We start from the raw sequence: 18118 nt of genomic DNA on the forward strand, positions 1-18118 counted from the left end.
CCTGACCTGGCTCTGTGTCTACTTGTGACACCTTTCTGGAGAGGGGTATCGTCCAAGCTTCTGCTGGCAACAACTTAATGCTCACCCTCTACCGATGATCCACATGGCCCTGTCTTTCAGTGTTTAACCCTTTCTCTCTCCTACACGTGGCAATTGACTGAGCTTTTACTGTGACTAACTCTTTCAGACTCTAACCTTGAAAACTGGCTCAGTTTGTCTGTTCTTTCTTTCTAGGTGAAACGACTAAAGGAGCTACATCCATTAACATTTACTTTTCCTTACCATAGAAAGGACTCCTGGATCAGTGCTTCTTTGTTCTCTTTGTGTCTCTGCTCTGTTCTCTCAAACCCCCAGTCGGTCATAGCAGATGGCCGCTCACACTGAGCCGGGTTCTGCTGGAGGTTTCTTCCTGTTCAAAGCGAGTTTTTCCTCTCCACTGTCGCTACATGCATGCTCAGTATGAGGGATTGCTGCAAAGTCAATGCCAGTGACTGTCCACTGTCTCTACATGCTCATCTAGGAGGAGTGACTGCTGTAAGTTTCTGACTCGATGCAATCTGCTGGGTTTCCTTAGACAGAAAAACTTTTTTTCCAATTTGAATATATAACTGAATCTGACTGCACTGTTCAATGGCTACGATTAATTGGAATGTATGTACCTGACTTTTGTGAAGTGCCTTGAGACGACATGTGTTGTGAATATAAATAAACTGAATTTAATTGAATTAGTCAAACTACCACAGACAGATCTATGTAACTGGCTATTATAGACCACAGACGTTTTATATCAAACATTTTAAACTGCCTTGTCCAAAGAGTACAAACAGGAAAGAGAAAAAATTGGGAACACATTATTTCCTTTATAGTTTCACTTCATCCTTTAAGTATTGTGGGATGGAGTGGAGTGCTTTTTATCTCCAGAGGTCCCTGGCTGAGAGGTGGAATACACCCTGGACAGGTCACCAATTCATAGGGCAGAGACACACAACTTGGAAAACACTTACATCTAAGGGCAACTTTGAATGGCCAACGACCCAAACATGCTTGATTTTGGACTTTTGAAGGCAACTGGAGTACACTGAGACAACCCAGGTATGCACAAGGAATATGGAGAACATGGAAACCGGCCACACTGCCACCGTGAAACCCAATGATGAGTTCAGCTCATGGTAAATTTTATTGAATTCAACTCATGTTTCAGATCCATATTAAATTGCTCCTCTATTCAAGTAAGGCTGATAAAATTTCCTTCAGTAGACTTTTGAGTTTACACTGTTTCTACAAATTCCTCTCTCTTATATACTTACACATATAACACTGAAGCCAACCACCACCATTCCAATGAGAGCACAAAGCCATCTGTAAAACAAAGAAGTGTTATCACAGCTGAATAATTTTCAGTGTAAGCAAGTACATTGACATCTGCATGAATGTATGGTTGGCATAACATCAAACACAAGTTTCTACAGTTCCTGGGCCTTATGTTCTTCATATATCATTTAGAGATAGCATGAATAAAAAAAAAGTATGTTTAGTTGTGTAAGGTTGAATTAATTTATACACAATCATGGTAGAAAAAATATAAACCTTCTGTCAATTAAAGCATTTGCTAGGCTTATCCCCACCCTAACCCTCCATCTCCCTCCATGAACTGACACCTAATTCAGGTAGTTGGTTAAAATATCCCACAAAAAAGGTACACTCCTTCATAATGCTGCTACATCATCAGGTCTAACCAATTGCTACTACATAAGCCTAGGTGACATAATATGGACATATTTGTCCTATTAACAGTCATTCGTTTTTCAGCAGACTTTAATGTTTATTTTCATTTTGTTCATTGATTTGTTAATTTATTTTGATTTCCAAGAATATATTTCCAGCAGCTAACAACAAAGTACTATATTGTAAACAGTTCAAGTATGCTTATTAACACATCCATGGTCCCCTGTTTATCCAGGAGGGAAACCCAGAAACCCCTCTCCTTGGTGATACTCTCCAGCTCATTCTGGGGAAACCCAATGTGTTCCTAGGCCAAAAGGTTTATTTATTCACTGTGGTCTCTGTTATCGTGGAACATCCCAGGAAAACCTCTGAATGTAGGTGCCCAAAAGGCATTCTGATCAGATCTCTGAAGCACCTTAATAAGCTACTTTTAATGCGAAGGTGCAACGGTTTATACAAGATATTGGGGTGTGATCACAGAACCTTGAAATGTTTTGCTGCAAATAGTAAACAGGGTAGCAAAAAAAAGACGGAGATTAACTATCAAATACTTGAGAAAAATTAAACGTAAAGCTCCCAAGAACCAATTCTCCACCATAGCTGTCATGTTTCTGAAATGCAACCTGTATGCACAGAAGTTCAAGGGGTTCAGTGTTCAGTGCTCGTAAGTTAAAACATTAAGGTTCTATGGTCTGAAGAGATGTGAGTGATTCTATGGGGTAAGAACACTGTCAAAAACAATGTGTATGTAAAGACGGAAATGTGTGCATATTAGTCAATGGTTGTGCATACGTAAAATCCAAAAGAGGTATTGTATATTTTCTCTATAAGAATACAAAATAAAATGTTACAGCTTCAAGAAATTACAAACACAAAGTTCAAGTTTACAGTTGTGGTTTATTCTTTATGAATACAATATGCTATACCAGTTTGTGAATATGATTTCTTTTCTTTAAGAATACGAATTTACGCGACTTGGTGTCACGTGATCTCAGGCTCAGGATATAGTGGGTGGAGTTATACAATGATGTACAGTAGGTGGCAGTATGCACCTCTGAATTTGTTGCGAACCGTCAGCAGAAGAAGAGAGGAAGAAGAAGCAGCAGCACTAGCGCCAAAAGAACGGACCAAGAGCATATATTAACGACATTAAGACATATATAAACTTTTTAACATTACCTGGCTTTGTACCGTAGTTTCTTGGCCCGTCATCTTAGCGCTAGTGCTGCTACTTCTTCTTCTCTTCTTCTGCTGGCGGTTCGCAACAAATTCAGAGGTGCACACTGCCACCTACTGTACATCATTGTATAACTCCACCCACTATATCCTGAGCCTGAGATCACGTGACACCAAGTCGATGATGTAAATTCGTATTCTCAAAGAAAGGAAATCGTATTCACAAACTGTTATAGCATATTGTATTCACAAAGAATAAACCACAACTGTGAACTTGAACTTTGTGTTTGCAATTTCTTGAAGCTGTAACATTTTATTTTGTATTCTTATAGGAAAAATATACAATAACTCTTTTGGATTTTACTTATGCTTATACTTTGACAGCCACTTTCTTCAAGCAGCGGTACAGTAAAAAGTCAACATGATTTTTATGCAGGTCAACAACATTTGCATCACAGTACTTCGCTGTGTGCCTACCCAGTAAAAGCTCTAAAGATGACGAATATTTATACTGCCCCTTCCTCACCTGACCTACTGAGAACACGTAGGTCCTTCGTTTTTCCTTTTTTTTTTTTTTTCTGTTTCCTGTTCTGCTGAGTAGCACTTAAAATTGTTCTCTGAGTGCCAGGAAGAAGCCCAACAGAAAGGGAGAGTTGAAAAGAATAGAGGAGAGAAAGAAGGATGAAGAGAATACAAGATAACACCTGGTAAATCTCCAATTTAAGAGGGGTCAATGTAGGCCCTTCTTAAGTTGGAGATTTACAGCAAAGGTAAACTGAGAGGTTGATCGTTGATTGTCAGCATATCAATAAACAAAAGGACTAAATGAAGGGTGGTCAGTACTTCTTATGTCAGAACTGTTGATTTGCACATTTTTGAGTTTCTTGTTTATTATTCTTTAACAGTTAAAAATAAACAAGTAGTTCCATAATAATTATGCACATTAGTAGCTGCCCAATAATTGACTGAGAACACATTAGTTGTTCAATAATACAATTATTCCTCAAAAATACTACTTCCCTAATAATTGTGCACACAGTACAATGCAATAAGAATAACAAACAATTTGGTCAGACTTCAAAGGAATTGTGGCTTTCGTTTTTTGATGATGCTGGTGTGGGTTGAGCCATCTTTGCTTGAGCTCGTGTTTACCAGAAGGTTTTAGGGTGGTATCCAGCAGTTGGTTTCTGTCTTTGTTGAAATTTTGTCTGTTGTTGTTTTCCAGTTGGGTTCCACATTGGTAGTAGTGGCATTTTGCATGTAATGATTTTAATGAGGCTGGTTGTGTTGCTTTATTGGGGCATAGTGTGGTGCTTAGATTGGTTTCTTGTGATGATCCAGACTTTCTGGTCATCCTAGGTGTGGTGCCGTGCTTTCTGTGCAGTTCCCTGTCGGTGTGGATTCTAGAAGTTTGACTTGTGGGTGCAGTAGTGGAGCTGCAGATTGTTTAAAGACGCTTCTTGGGCTGTTGTTGGAGTGCACTAGTAGTGAGTTGACGATTTATCTTTGTGAAATCACCCGTTGTATGGTTGGCCTTGCTGGATCGTTTATTGCATTTGTTTTGTTGCTGGCCTTTGGTTGACTTTTCTACCTTCTGAACTCCGAGGTGTGTTTGATTGCTTTGCCCCTTGCTACTTAGATGGTGCATGCGGTGCTGTTCTGTTCTGTTCTGTACTGTTTGGGAGATATAAATGCTTGTGGTTTTGGTGCTACATGAACAATTTGCCTACATTAATTGAAGAATAATGTACATTTCTAATGACCTTACAGTGGTGATTTATTTATTCCTATTCTAATGTTTATTAGAAATCTGAGTTTAAACAGATCCCCAGAAATCCCTCTTTCCAACAGCTCTTCCGGGGAGAGTCTGAGGTGTTTCTAAGCCATTTATGAGATCCACTCTCCAACAAATCACTGAGACCAGGTGCCTCTTACTTAATGAGATAAGGAGTGATAAGTTACTTCTTTACTTTGAGTTCCTTTTGAACAGCGGAGCTTTTCATACTATAGTAGAAGTAGTACTGTAGTAGTTTAGCCTCTTTGCTAAGGTACTTTATTTCTGCCACTTGTGCGCTCTTTCTTCTAGTCTTTTATGTCTGAGTAGAACATAGGTTTAAATTCAATTGTATGTGTGTTGTTCTGGGAGTTTTGGTAAAGTACCAGGTAAACATTTTGACTTGTTACTCAGGTTCATAAAGTTGTTGATATTTTCTCCATTGTGTGCACTGTGAAGGAAGTTCACAGTGCACACAATGCATCCACATTGATGCCCATATTTATTCATTCTTAATACTCTGGAAACCCACTCCGAACTCTGACTTGCAAACATTACACAAAAGTTGTGAAAAACAATGATTACAGCTAAGCTAAAGATCAATGATACAGAGATTTTAAATCAAAAGGACTACTGATTAAAACCTCAAGTTAAGACAAAGAAATTCGACAACCCTCAATCTAAAGGTTTGTTGCATTATATTACAAGTGTTGAGTGCATCATAACAAAAGGCAGATCTGTATGAATTTTTGGAACATGACAATTGATTTATGTTTGAGACTAAATGGTTTCTAACTAAATGGTTCCTGGAAAAGAAAACAGCTTTTTATACAGAGGAAGCTTTTTTTGGTTTGCCAAGAAAGTTAAGATGTAAAAAAAACCGTTCCTGTTTTATTTCTAGAAGCCTTTGAATCAATAAGGAAACAGTTTGTCATTAATCTAAATGTTTTTAGCCAATAGTCTGTTGAATAATAATTGAGACATTTACTATCATTTGGAAACTACAATGGACATTAGTTCACATGACTTTGGACGGGGCAATATGCTGGTCAGACAGTCATGCATTCAGGGGATAAGGGATCAACATTTTGCGCAAAGTGATTTGTGAGTCTAGCTAATACAGGTTTACATGTTCAATTTGCCAAAAGAATTGTGTTTACACAACTATAACCACATGTAGCTGAGGAGTCTACTTAAGAATTCTGCTCAGCATGGCTGCATGGGTTAGGGGTTTTTTACAATTAAAGTTCTTTTTTACCCACTCAGAGTGTTGGTGAGCCATGTCATTACATCCCATATGCTTCCTCCAGATGAGTTTCAAACCTCCTGCAAATGAAATCCACATTCATGGACACGAGGAGGATGATGACTCTGTAGCTCCCCGAAACACTTCATTAAAAGCCAAGCTGAACTTTTATGGCACCTGCATCGAGGTGACTCTGATGCATCACTTTTGGCGGTATGTCCAGATCTCATTAAAGTGAATGGCATCTGTCCATGAAAAACACATCAGTGGAAAGGGCCGCCACTGATACTAGCTGACAATGCTCCTTGCCTCTCAGGTGCTGTGGCTTGGCTGACTATTAGTTTTATGAATAAGCGCTTCTATTAGCGCTGTCCTATAATTTTATGATAATCATCATAAATAACCATCAATATACCAAATAGGACAGTTTGTATCAATGACAGTCCCTGCCCTGTCATGGAGGACCACAACCCTAGACCGCTTTCTGTTGAACAGACTGTTATGTCATTGGATATAGAATCAATGGTGGCTGTGGCAACCTTGAGGAGATGCAATAGACAACTCTGTATGATATTCTCTCCTGCCACAACTCCACTGTTGATGAACATCTCAAACACACTACAATGGCAGAACATGTAATTGATACTGGAATACTACATATTGGAACCAAAATGGAAGTACATCACATAACTGCTGCAAGTTGTTGTAGCAGAGGAATCCAGACCAAAGACAAATTTTATACTCTTATGCCCCTTTTTCACTGACTCAATTTATTTTTATAGTTTCATGCAGATTATTGTGACAATGTCACTCAGCAACGTCATTAGTGGCACAGCGCAGTACACTGAAGGCTGGAGGTGGGGCTCCAAGCCATAGCTCCAGCAGTCAGTGGGTCAATGGAAATATAGACAGACCAGGTGGAGCAGAGCCTAAATAGAGCCAGTGGAAGAAGGGCATTACTGTGGCCTCTTCCAGTGCTGCCATTCGGCCTCTGCATCGCACCAGAAACACCCCAAAGACTTATGAATTCTTTGCTAGATGGCCCTATTTACAAAACATGTGCTTGGTACCTTGATGACATCGTGGTGGCCTCTCCCACATTTGAACAGTGTAGGAGCCATAAATGAAATTGAGCTGGTTTGTAAGATGTTTAATTGATTGTTTGGATTTGGAATTGTTGTTTTTTTGTTACTGTTTGTTTGTTAATGTGTGGGTCAACTGGAGATAGGCGGAGTTCAGATGATTGGGCATATTAACCCACCTGCCTGAGTGTCATGGGAGAGGAGAGGGGATGTGTGGGCTGCTGTATTTTTTGTTGACCGCTAACTATCAAGGTCTTTGAGATGTGTGTTCATTAAGTCATATTTTTGGACACGTTATTCTAAGTTGTTTATTTTTCGTTAATACCGTAATTAAAAGGCATTTACTTTTGACCTTATGGGATTCTTTTTCAATGACGAGCGTCGGATAAGGAACGGTTCCAACTACAGCCACTCAGCGGCTTGTTTGTCTCCTGAAGTTGCTGCAATAAGCAGCATTTGAAGGATTTGGAGGAGGTCCTGAACAGATTGGAAGCTACCAGCCTCATTTCAAAACTGAAGAAGTGCTAATTACATCTAAGTGAGTGTACCTTGCTAGGCTGTCACATCATACCTGTTGTCATAAAACCTGACCCTGACAGAATAAACGCTGCTGCTAACTTTCAGTCACCATCCACTGGCCGGCAGTGCCATAACCATGCCACTGCTGGCCAGTGCTCATAAACACTGGCATGGCAGATGATGTTAAATGTTATGTCACATCTTGTTCAGTCTGTCATCTTACAAAACCAAGTCAACAGAGACAAGCTGATCTCATGGTCCCTATTGTGCTTCAAAATACCTGGGAATACACTAGAGTGGATTTTGTGGGTCCCTTGCCCTGCAGTCATTCCTGAAATGCTTATTTGCTGGTCTTTATTGACTGTTTAACAAGGTGGATTGAGGTGTGCGCAGTTAAAGAGGCCAGTTGAAATTGGAGCCGAGTTTTCCATGTTGTGAACAGTTCAAATAACAGTTCACCGATCTGCATCCTTCATAACACAGTTTAAGTTTAGTTAGAATAGTAACCGCCCTTTGACGATGTTGTTTGATTTGTGTTGGTGCATTGTTTGTGAGCAGCTGTGACAGACTAACGATGTTTCTATTGCAAGAGCTAATGTTTCTATCCATTAAATGAGGACAGAAAGTTTTTCCAAAGGTACGCTTTGAGGAGAAGAGTGTGATGAAAAGACAAAGAAGTGATGAAGGTTAAAGAGGATAAATAGAAGATGCTGTCCATCTACTCCAGCCAAGATACGTTGCTAAGACCAGTGTCCTTGTGTTGTTCAAAACAAACAAAACCTGACTGTCCTTTATTACATTCAGTTTAGACTACTACTGACCACGGATAGATGTGTTAAGTTATTACAGTGATATCCAGGCTAAATTTGATTGCAGAATACAGTACTAATTAGTTTCATTATAATATCTGTGTATTACTTAAGAAAGCACACTTTAATTGTATTTGTGTTCTTTTAGAAGAATACTTCACTGAGTAAAATCTAACATGAATTCAGATATAAAGACAGACTAAGGCAGGCAGATAACTTTAGTCTATGTTTTTGATTTGTCAGGAGAGAGAGGTGAGAGTGTGAGTACAGAGGTTAAAGTATGTTCAAATCTTGTGTTTTGAATGTGTTGTGCAGTGTGAACAATCAACATTCATGTAAACTAATTCATGTCATTTCAGTGAGTCATCGTGGTTGTGCCCTGAGTCCCTGTTGCTTCAGATGATGCTGCTCCCCATGGATTCATACACACAACCATACACACACACACACACACACACACACACACACACACACACACACACACACACACACATGTCACATTCAAATCACTTATGTTTTAAATAAATGCTTCCATTTTAATTAAGATTTGGTCTTCATTGTAACTGACATGCAGGAGGATGATGAGTGGTGGACCTCAGTATTTTTTAAAGTCTGGCAACAGCCCTGCTCCAGGTTTTGTGATGTGACGAGTGACATTACCCATATACAGACAGACCCCTTTCAATGTTACTGAGAACCACCTTGGCATGACTTTCCCTATCCAATCTTAAAGTTGTACTTGACGGTACAACTCTGGTTGGCAGATAATAAATTGGTCGAATGCCTACCATACTAACAAACTTAATATGGTATAAAGTTCTATACATTTTTCCCATGGAGTCCAAGTAATCATACGTTAATTGTTTTGTGTCACAGTATTTGTAGTTGTACAAGAGGTTGCGCTAGACTTTTCGTTGTCGGCATTTTGACTGACAGGGTAAAACAAATTCTGTCATAATCTATAACCTATCTATTTTAAAGAAAAAGTGATAACAAACAATCAATGGCATATATTTTCACTCATTTTACTTAAAATTCAGTCTGAAAAAGCTGAACAGAGAATCTATATCAACCAGATGAATATATGTAACGTTTTCTCCACAGTGACAAAAAACACTGACTGTGTGTCCCAGTACCTACATATAAACAATGAAATCAAATGATTGCACTAAAAATATGAAGGCCGGGAAGAAGAGTCTCACAACTTCCTCCTGGTCTGCATGGACCTAAATTGCGCAGCTGCTTGTGTGTAATCAAATGTCTCGAGTGGGATTGCTGCAGAGGCTTTTGTCACCAGATTTTGGACTATTGCCCCGTACAGACAACTTTTTGTGGCTGTTTTGATGTTGTTCAGGAGGCTGAATCTGCACTCTGCCGCCACACTAGAGACAGGAATTACAAGTGCTACTTCCGCCAAAGTTTAGAAATGTCTCCATATGAATTGATTAAAAGTCAGCAACACTCTCCGAACAGGTTTCCTGATCCGGCAAGCACTCTGCTACAGCGCCCCCACGGGAGCCAACAGCTAATTCATTTGTTAACTTGCCACCATGTGGTCAGGGGTGTGAATTGCAATCTGTCAAAATGCCAGATGGCCTTCAGATTTTTTGAAAAAACAGTCAAAAAGGAAAGAAAATTAACGTGAGCACACTGCACGCATGTTTTTGTTCTTTTGGGACAACAATAGTTTTGCAGAGACTTAAATTGGTTTCAGGATGTTTTTTGGTGATTGCTCTTCTTACTTTCTTAAATAATTTTTATGTTCTGGACATTTAAAATTAAACAAAAAAGATTTTCTCGCTGCTTTTATGTTAGCATTTAAGAACCTGAGCCTTCTGCGTATTATACTTATCCACTTATCCACCAATATGTATACTGGTGTGATTTGATATCCGCCCCATGTGCAAATACAAATTTTAAGGCTGTGTGTAGTTTTGATAAATTCTGTAATGGTGTCTGAGGTTGTGGACGCCTGAGGACAGTCTTTTTCTTACCGGGTGGACATATGTAACAGTCACTGTAGTGCTTGCCTCTTAGGGTGGATTAGGCTGCACCACAAGAGGGGCACCTTTTCCCTTTTTTGTTGTAGTAATCCTGTACTGAGTACATTCAAGCCATGTTGGTTTAAGAGGAAAGATCTACATGATGCTGCGATGCTGCAATGCAGCGATATGTACTGCTTTTTTTTTTTTTTTTTTAACGATGTCCTGTCCGGCAGAGTAGCGCTCAGAATTGTTGTCTGAGTGCCAAGAAAAAGCCCAACAGATTTACTTTCACAAGTGGATCATTACAGCAAACACTTTGAAGCTCTGCTTGATATTTATAAAAGAAACTTTATCAGAAACTGCTTTGGGATTATTTAAATTGTTACGGACAAGGAGAAAGAAATGAAAAGGAAAAAAAATAAGAAGCACGAAAGAGAGAGAGAGGTGGGGCAAAAAGGAGAAGGAGAGAGAAGGGGAACAGAATGGAGGAAAGAAAGAAGGATGAAGAGAATAAAAAATAACTCCCCCTTCTTGCTTCTACACCTGCAGAAACGGTCATATTAACAGCTTTTTTTACCAAAAAGTGCACGGTACTTATCAATGCAAGATGTATATAGAACACTTGTGTATCTGTTAACACCTGAATCCAAACACCTGTGGGTTTAAGTGTGAACATGCTTGTGTACACAAGGTTTCTCCATAAAAATTTGAAAAAGCAAGTGTGAGGAGCCACAGACCTCCCCCCCTGGACCGATACACAGACATCCAAAAGGCCCCCCGGTGCATGGGAACCCCAGGAGAACCACCATCGGGACTACCGTATCCCCCCAGAGAAGAGCAGGGAAGAGTCCGAGGGGACCCGCCCAACAGCCAGAGTGCAGAAGCCCCAGGGAGCTGCAGTGACGAGCCCACAGATCCCGCCGGCAGCCGTCTACGCACGAGCAGATCCTGCCATGGACCCAGAGACCCCAGGACATATCACTACCCAAGCAGAGACTCGACAGAGCCCAGGGGTCCAGGCCCCTGCAAGCAGCCACCGGGAGTTAGCCAGCACACACCAAAGCACCCGGCCCCGGACACAGAGAGACACAAGTACACCGGCGGGCAGAGACACTGACCGCCAGCAGGTAGTGCTTTTCATGTCTGAAAGAGCATAAGCTAATACCAATGAGACCTGGCTTTGTATGGTCAATGTGAGTATATCTGGTAAATAAAGTGATTGTGTGGAATCCACTATCTGGGTGTTTGCTGACTCATGAGACAGACTTTAACTTCAAGCTAAACATGCTAACCAGCTGTTGTTCTCCATCCACACATTGCACCATCACAAGACACATATATAAAACATATATACATGGACGCAGGCACAACCACACAGCTAAATTCATACATAAATCCACATGGCACAGCTAAGAAGTTTTAAATTCTATTTAATACTTTCATGGCTTTGGCTGCAATAGACATATGTAGTTAATTGTGTTGTTGCTTTATTAATTCAATGATTTGCTTTATAATTGTGATTATTAATGTCTGTTCTCTCATTTCTCTAATTCTTTGTCTCTTTATAAGTGCCCTGGTCTATCCAGGTTTTTGCCTGAACCACATGCAGTCTATCAGATCTTTGACAAAATTAGTTATGCAATGGAGGTTTATTGCATTACCCCTCTTCTGTACTGAAAATCTGTCCTGACTCTACAAGACAACCAGATCCACCATACCTGCTGTCTAAGCTACCACTAGAGGACATGCTAATAAAAAAAAAAACAAATCATGATGAGCATAAACTTTCTTCAAGCTTTGTAGAAGAACTGCACATAATCGGTAGGGTTCTTATAACCTGTAATGAAATATAGGCTGGATAAAAGAAGTAACCATTTGGATAGCTAATGCACAAACCTTTTTATATTTCTCCAGAACTTTATCACAGTAAAACTGGCCGATTCCTTGTTCAGCATTGTTTTGCTGCCACACAACAACCAAATTAAGGAAAGTTCATATATTTATATTGAAATTATCAAATGCCCTGTTCTGTCAAGGCTTCAATAATAGCAACCATTCAAACACTGAAACTCATTTATGGGAGCGGAAACAGATATGACATCCACAGAGGAAGAGTGGAGGAAAGCAGATAAGGGCAATTTCCCTCCCTACCTTCCCATCTTGTGTGCCAGTGAGCCAAAGATGTTGGTTCCAATAAGGTAGGAGATGGATGCTGGTAAGAAAGCGACGCCTGGGTCACGGACAGAGACACAAAGAAAACAGAGGTGTGGGCAGAGATATAAAGATATGGAGATGTTTATCAGTCTCTCATACAGAGCTGCTGTACATCTTGCATTGTCTGTAATGAAGTCTCCTTTCCACCTGCCAGCATGTGACACTAATATCCTGTTTCCCTTTATCTGACCTAGACTTCATATAAAGGAGTGCAAGAAAAAAGATTTATAGAAAAGACTTATAAAAAAATGTCAACACATTCTGATAACTGATGCATTTAAACGGAGCTTAATACACACACACACACACACACACATTTACATACATGCAATTCATGTCAAACTAGACATACCCCTAGCTATAGCTTTATACATTTTATGGCTTCGTAACAACAATCTTTAATGCCTTGATGATAGACCAACACAAAGTAGCTCATAATTGTGAAGCAATAAATTATTGGGTGCATTTGCCTGTAACCCCCACTTTACTTTGATAAAGCACAACTAATTACCTTCCAAAGTCAACTCAATTAATTAATCATACAATTGATGTATAATTTAATCTCCCCATAAACACATCTGTTCTGTGAAGGCCTAAGAGGCTTGGTAAATAGAGGCTTTATGAAAAGTTCCAAGAGGAAAGACATTGTTGCTAGAAAGCAGCCTCTTTACAGTTTGACACAGGCCATTTCAAGCAGCCACTCCTTGAACCACCACCTTAACGTGGTGGAGGGGTTTGAGTGCTTGAATGATCCTAGAGTTGTCTGGGGCTTAAATGCCCCTGGTAGGTCAGAGAGCGCCTGGTGGCTGGGTTGCTCTTCGCAGGACCCGGCCGGGCCAAACCTGAACGAGAGACGCGAGGCCACCCCGATCTAAATCCGAGTGGCATTTCATTATCTGACTTTTGTGCTAGTCACGGATTGTCCATAATGAACACCGTGTTCAAGCATAAGGGTGTTCATCATTGCACTCGGCACCAGGACATCCACAGGACATCCGGGCTGTGGCAGAGGCAAAAGCTCAGGCCTGGGAGGAGTTTGGTGATGCCATGGAGAAAGACTACCGGTTGGCCTCGAAGCGATTCTTGCAAACCAACCGCCGCCTCAGGAGGGGGAAGGGGGAGGGAGCTGCTGACCTCGACTGGGGACACTATCGGGCGGTGGAAGGAGTACTTTGAGGATCTCCTCAATCCTGCTGTCAAGCATTCCCTGGTGGAAGCAGAGACTGGGGACTCGGGTTTGGACTCTTCACCCAGGCAGAAGTCACCGAGGTGGTTAAAAAGCTCCATGGTGGCAGGGCTTTGGGGATGGATGAGATCCGCCCTGAGTACCTCAAGTCTCTGGATGTTGTGGGGCTGTCATGGTTGACACGCCTCTTCAACATTGGGTGGAGGTCGGGGACAATGCCTCTGGACTGGCAGACCAGGGTGGTGGTCCGCTGTCATAAGAAGGGTGACCAGAGGGTGTGTTCCAACTATAGAGGGATCACACCCTGGACCAGCTCTACACCCTCTGCAGGGTACTCGAAAATTAATGGGAGTTTGCCCAACCGTTCCACATGTGTTTTGTGGACCTGGAGAAGGCATTCGACTGAGTACCTCGTGGTGCCCTTTGGGGGTTGCTCCAGGAATATGGACTTGGGTGCCCTTTATTAGGGGCCATCTGGTCTCTGTACAAGTGGAGCAGGAGTTTGGTCCGCATTGCCGGCATTAAGTCGGACCTGTTCCCGGTGCATGTTGGACTCAGGCAGGGCTGCACTTTGTCACCGGTCCTGTTCATAACTTTTATGGACAGGATTTCTAGGCACAGCCAAGGGCCGGAGGGGGTCTGGTTTGGGGACCAGTGGATTTTGTCTCTTCTTTTTGCAGATGACGTGGTCCTGCTGGCCCCCTCTTGCCAAGACCTACAGCATACACTGGGGCGGTTCGCAGCTGAGTGTGAAGCGGCTGGGATGAAGATCAGCTCCTCCAAGTCCGAGGCCATGGTTCTTGTCCGGAAAAGGGTGGCTTGTCCTCTTCAGGTTGGAGTGGAATTCCTGCCTCAAGTTTAGGAGTTCAAATATCTTGGGGTCTTGTTCACAAGTGAGCGGAGAATGGAGCGGGAGATCGCCAGACGGATCGTGTGGCTGCCACAGTAATAGGGACGCTGTGCCAGTCCATTGTGGTGAGGAGAGAGCTGAGCCGAAAAGTGAATCTCTCGATTTCCCGGTTGGTCTACGTTCCTACCCTCACCTATGGCCATGAACCTTTGATCATGACCGAAAGAACGAGATCCCGGATACAAGCGGCTGAAATGAGCTTCCTCCGTCGGGTGGCCGGGCACTTCCTTAGAAATAGGGTGAGGAGCTTGGACATCCGGGGGGGAGGTTGGAATAGAGCCGCTGCTCCTCCACATCGAGAGAGGCCAGTTGAGGTGGCTCGGGCATCTATACCGGATGCCTCCTGGACACCTCCCTTGGGAGGTGTTTCAGGCACGTCCCACCGGGAGGAGGCCCAGGGGACGGCCCAGAACACGGTGGAGGGACTATAGTCTCTCAGCTGGTCTGGGAATTCCTTGGGCTCCCCCCGGAGGAGCTGGATGAGGAGTCCAGCTCTTCATCATGTAAAATAAATAAACCTGGCCCTATTTATAAAAGTAAGTAGAGACAGCAAGACATGCAGTGTTTTTTTTTTCCTAGTTGTGAGTTTATGAGGTGATATAGCATATGGTGTGTACTTTGTGTATTTTCTGTTTTCTGTGCACTGTTCAAAGCTGTTTACCTAGTTGCCATTTCCTGGCACACATAGTCTCCATCATCCAGATTGGCAGTGTTGGCTCCATCATGGCAATAGCCATATTTCCAAAACAGATTGCACCTGGGGATGAAGATTAAAGATAACTACAAACAGTGTCAATTATGTTTTTATTTTTTTGTTTTTTTTATTCTAATGTGTTATTCTTCCAGTGAACTGCCTTTTGCAAAGAGATAAATAAACAACCTCAGTCAGCTGTCTTTTTTGCTTGTTTGACTTCTTTATGACAGATGCTATTTTATAGTCAGAAAACAACAAGTATCACCATATCTGAATTTGAAGAATTTGGTTACCATCATGAACAATTATTTCTTATCAAAACAGTGTTTTTATAGGGGTATTTCAAAATATTAAGACAAGTACCAGCATAAAAAAATGTATACTTAAAAAGATCTTTATCAAGGACACATGTTCATTTAGTATTATATTTATCTATTCTACAAATAAACATACTTTCACTTTAGAGTTTTTATCTTGTTTTACATTAGAAAATGTTGTATATAACCTATCCTACTACTGATATAAATGGTATCATTAAAAGTTGTTTAACAGAACCCTCTACTGAACCAAACCAGCAATTTTTGTTAAATGCCATGTCTTTTAATTCTACATTCTAACCAAAGTCTAGCCACTGAACTTTACTGAAAGTATGCTCACAAAACTAATACATAACAAAAACAAGTTAATGCTAATCAAAAGCACCCATTGTGGTGTGAACAATGTTCACACCACAATGTCTAAATTCAATGCACCACCCATTATTACAATAATTGTTGACACCCCAAAACAGCACAAACTTGGTCTTAAAAACTGCCACTGCCGCTCATTTCATACAAATGTCATATTATCTTAGATGCTCTTCTTTTTGCTTTTTTCTTGGACATGCAAACAAGGAACATGTGCTTATGAAACCCTTGATCTGAGGTTGCCCTGTGTAGTGAGCCATATCGCCCATAACAGAACCTGCCAATGGTCATCAGTGATAGAGAAACAAAATGTAGCTTTGATAAAAAGGCTTATTTTAATAAAAAAGTGTATGCATTTCTTGATTTGTTTTTTATTTAATCTGAGTGTTAATATGTGTTTATATTGTGTCTATTTGTCACTGTAAACATTTAGAATTAGGTATAATGATTTACAGTTAGTCATGGCCAGAAAGTTCTTCCTGGAGTCTCTGGGTGGTGTCCATGAAAAGGGATACAAAAGGACTTAAGAAGAAACGTGAAGCAGTAAATACAAAAAGAGCGCAGGACCTACAAAGACTTACCAGCTGCTATTAGAATATACGGATCTTTCATGAGTGTGAACAGTGGGGTTCCCTTCTGACTCTGTGTGAAAGAAGAAGAAAAATATGTAAAGTAAAATTTAATATTATGTCAGTAGCTCTAACCAAAACCATTTTTAGAAGCATTTCACTGTAAAATGTTCCTTAATAGTTAACTGTCGCCGAAAATATCAACCATTTACACTCTGTGTTTCCCTTTTTTTGTGTAGAACACTTTGAAAAACTCTTTGAATTTTTTTTTTAAAGCACCTATACTGTTAATTAAAGGTCAGAGAGACATTTTTTTTAATTTGAACTGTAGTTATAAAGATTCTCAAACACCTAGTAATAAAGGGAAGAAGGTAAAAAAGGGAAACAAATATGGTGTCAATTATGTTTATTTATGAAAAATCTTATCAGTGTCATTAAATTAATTATCTATTAGTCTCAACTCAGTTATGGTAAATTCTAAAGTCAATTAGTTTTTTTTTTTTTTTATCAGTGAGCCATCTTATTGCATTCTTTACAGAAAGACATGAGTCATAAATAGGTGCTGGTCATAAAATTAGAATATCATCAAAAAGTTGATTTATTTCAGTAATTCCATTCAAAAAGTGAAACTTGTATATTATATTCATTCATTATACACAGACTGATTTATTTCAAATGTTAATTCTTTTCATTTTTATGATTATAACTGACAACTAATGAAAACCCCAAATTCAGTATCTCAGTAAATTACAATATTGTGAAAAGGTTCAATATTCAAGACACCTGGTACCACACTTTAATCAGCTAATTAACTCAACACACCAGCAAAGGGTTTGAAATGGTCTCTCAGCCTAGTTCTGTAGGCTACACAAACATGGGGAAGACTGCTGACTGGACAGTTATCCAAAAGACGACCACTGACACCTTGCACAAGGAGGGCAAGACACAAAAGGTCATTGCTCAAGAGGCTGGCTGTTCACAGAGATCTGTGTCCAAGCACATTAATAGAGGCGGAGGGAAGGAAAAGATGTGGTAGAAAAAAGTGTACAAGCAATAGGGATAACCACACCCTGGAGAGGATTGTGAAACAAAACCCATTGAAAAATGTGGGGGAGATTCACCAAGAGTGGACTGCAGCTGGAGTCATTGCTTCAAGAACCACCACGCACAGACGTATACAAGACAAATCGGTTTCAGCGGTCGCATTCCTTGTGTCTAGCCACTCTTGAACAAGAGACAGCGTCAGAAGTGTCTTGCCTGGGCTAAAGACAAAAAGGACTGTGCTGCTGCTGAGTGGTCCAAAGTTATGTTCTCTGATGAAAGTAAATTTTGCATTTCCTTTGGAAATCAAGGTGCCAGAGTCTGGAGGAAGAGAGTAGAGACACAGAATCCACGTTGCTTGTAAAGTGTAAAGTTTCCACAGTCAGTGATGGTTTGGGGTGCCATGTCATCTGCTGGTGTTGGTCAACTGTGTTTTCTGAGGTCCAAGGTCAACGCAGCTGTTTACTAGGAGGTTTTAGAGCACTTTATGCTTCCTGCTGCT

General features: G+C 40.7%; 1 protein-coding gene across 1 annotated transcript in view; it reads right to left on the reverse strand.

The window, feature by feature from the left end:
- slc18a2 (solute carrier family 18 member 2) overlaps nt 1–18118 on the reverse strand; it is a 69011-nt gene that overhangs the window by 21607 nt on the left and 29286 nt on the right. Inside the window, exons 8-11 of the mRNA XM_047350987.1 lie at nt 16588–16648; nt 15288–15383; nt 12468–12546; nt 1308–1359 (exon numbers count right to left, since the gene is read on the reverse strand). Of these exons, the coding sequence (XP_047206943.1) occupies nt 1308–1359; nt 12468–12546; nt 15288–15383; nt 16588–16648 (288 nt within the window). The remainder of the gene's footprint in view (nt 1–1307; nt 1360–12467; nt 12547–15287; nt 15384–16587; nt 16649–18118) is intronic.

The sequence above is a fragment of the Girardinichthys multiradiatus genome, chromosome 22 (genome assembly GCF_021462225.1).
Source record: "Girardinichthys multiradiatus isolate DD_20200921_A chromosome 22, DD_fGirMul_XY1, whole genome shotgun sequence".
NCBI lineage: Eukaryota > Metazoa > Chordata > Actinopteri > Cyprinodontiformes > Goodeidae > Girardinichthys > Girardinichthys multiradiatus.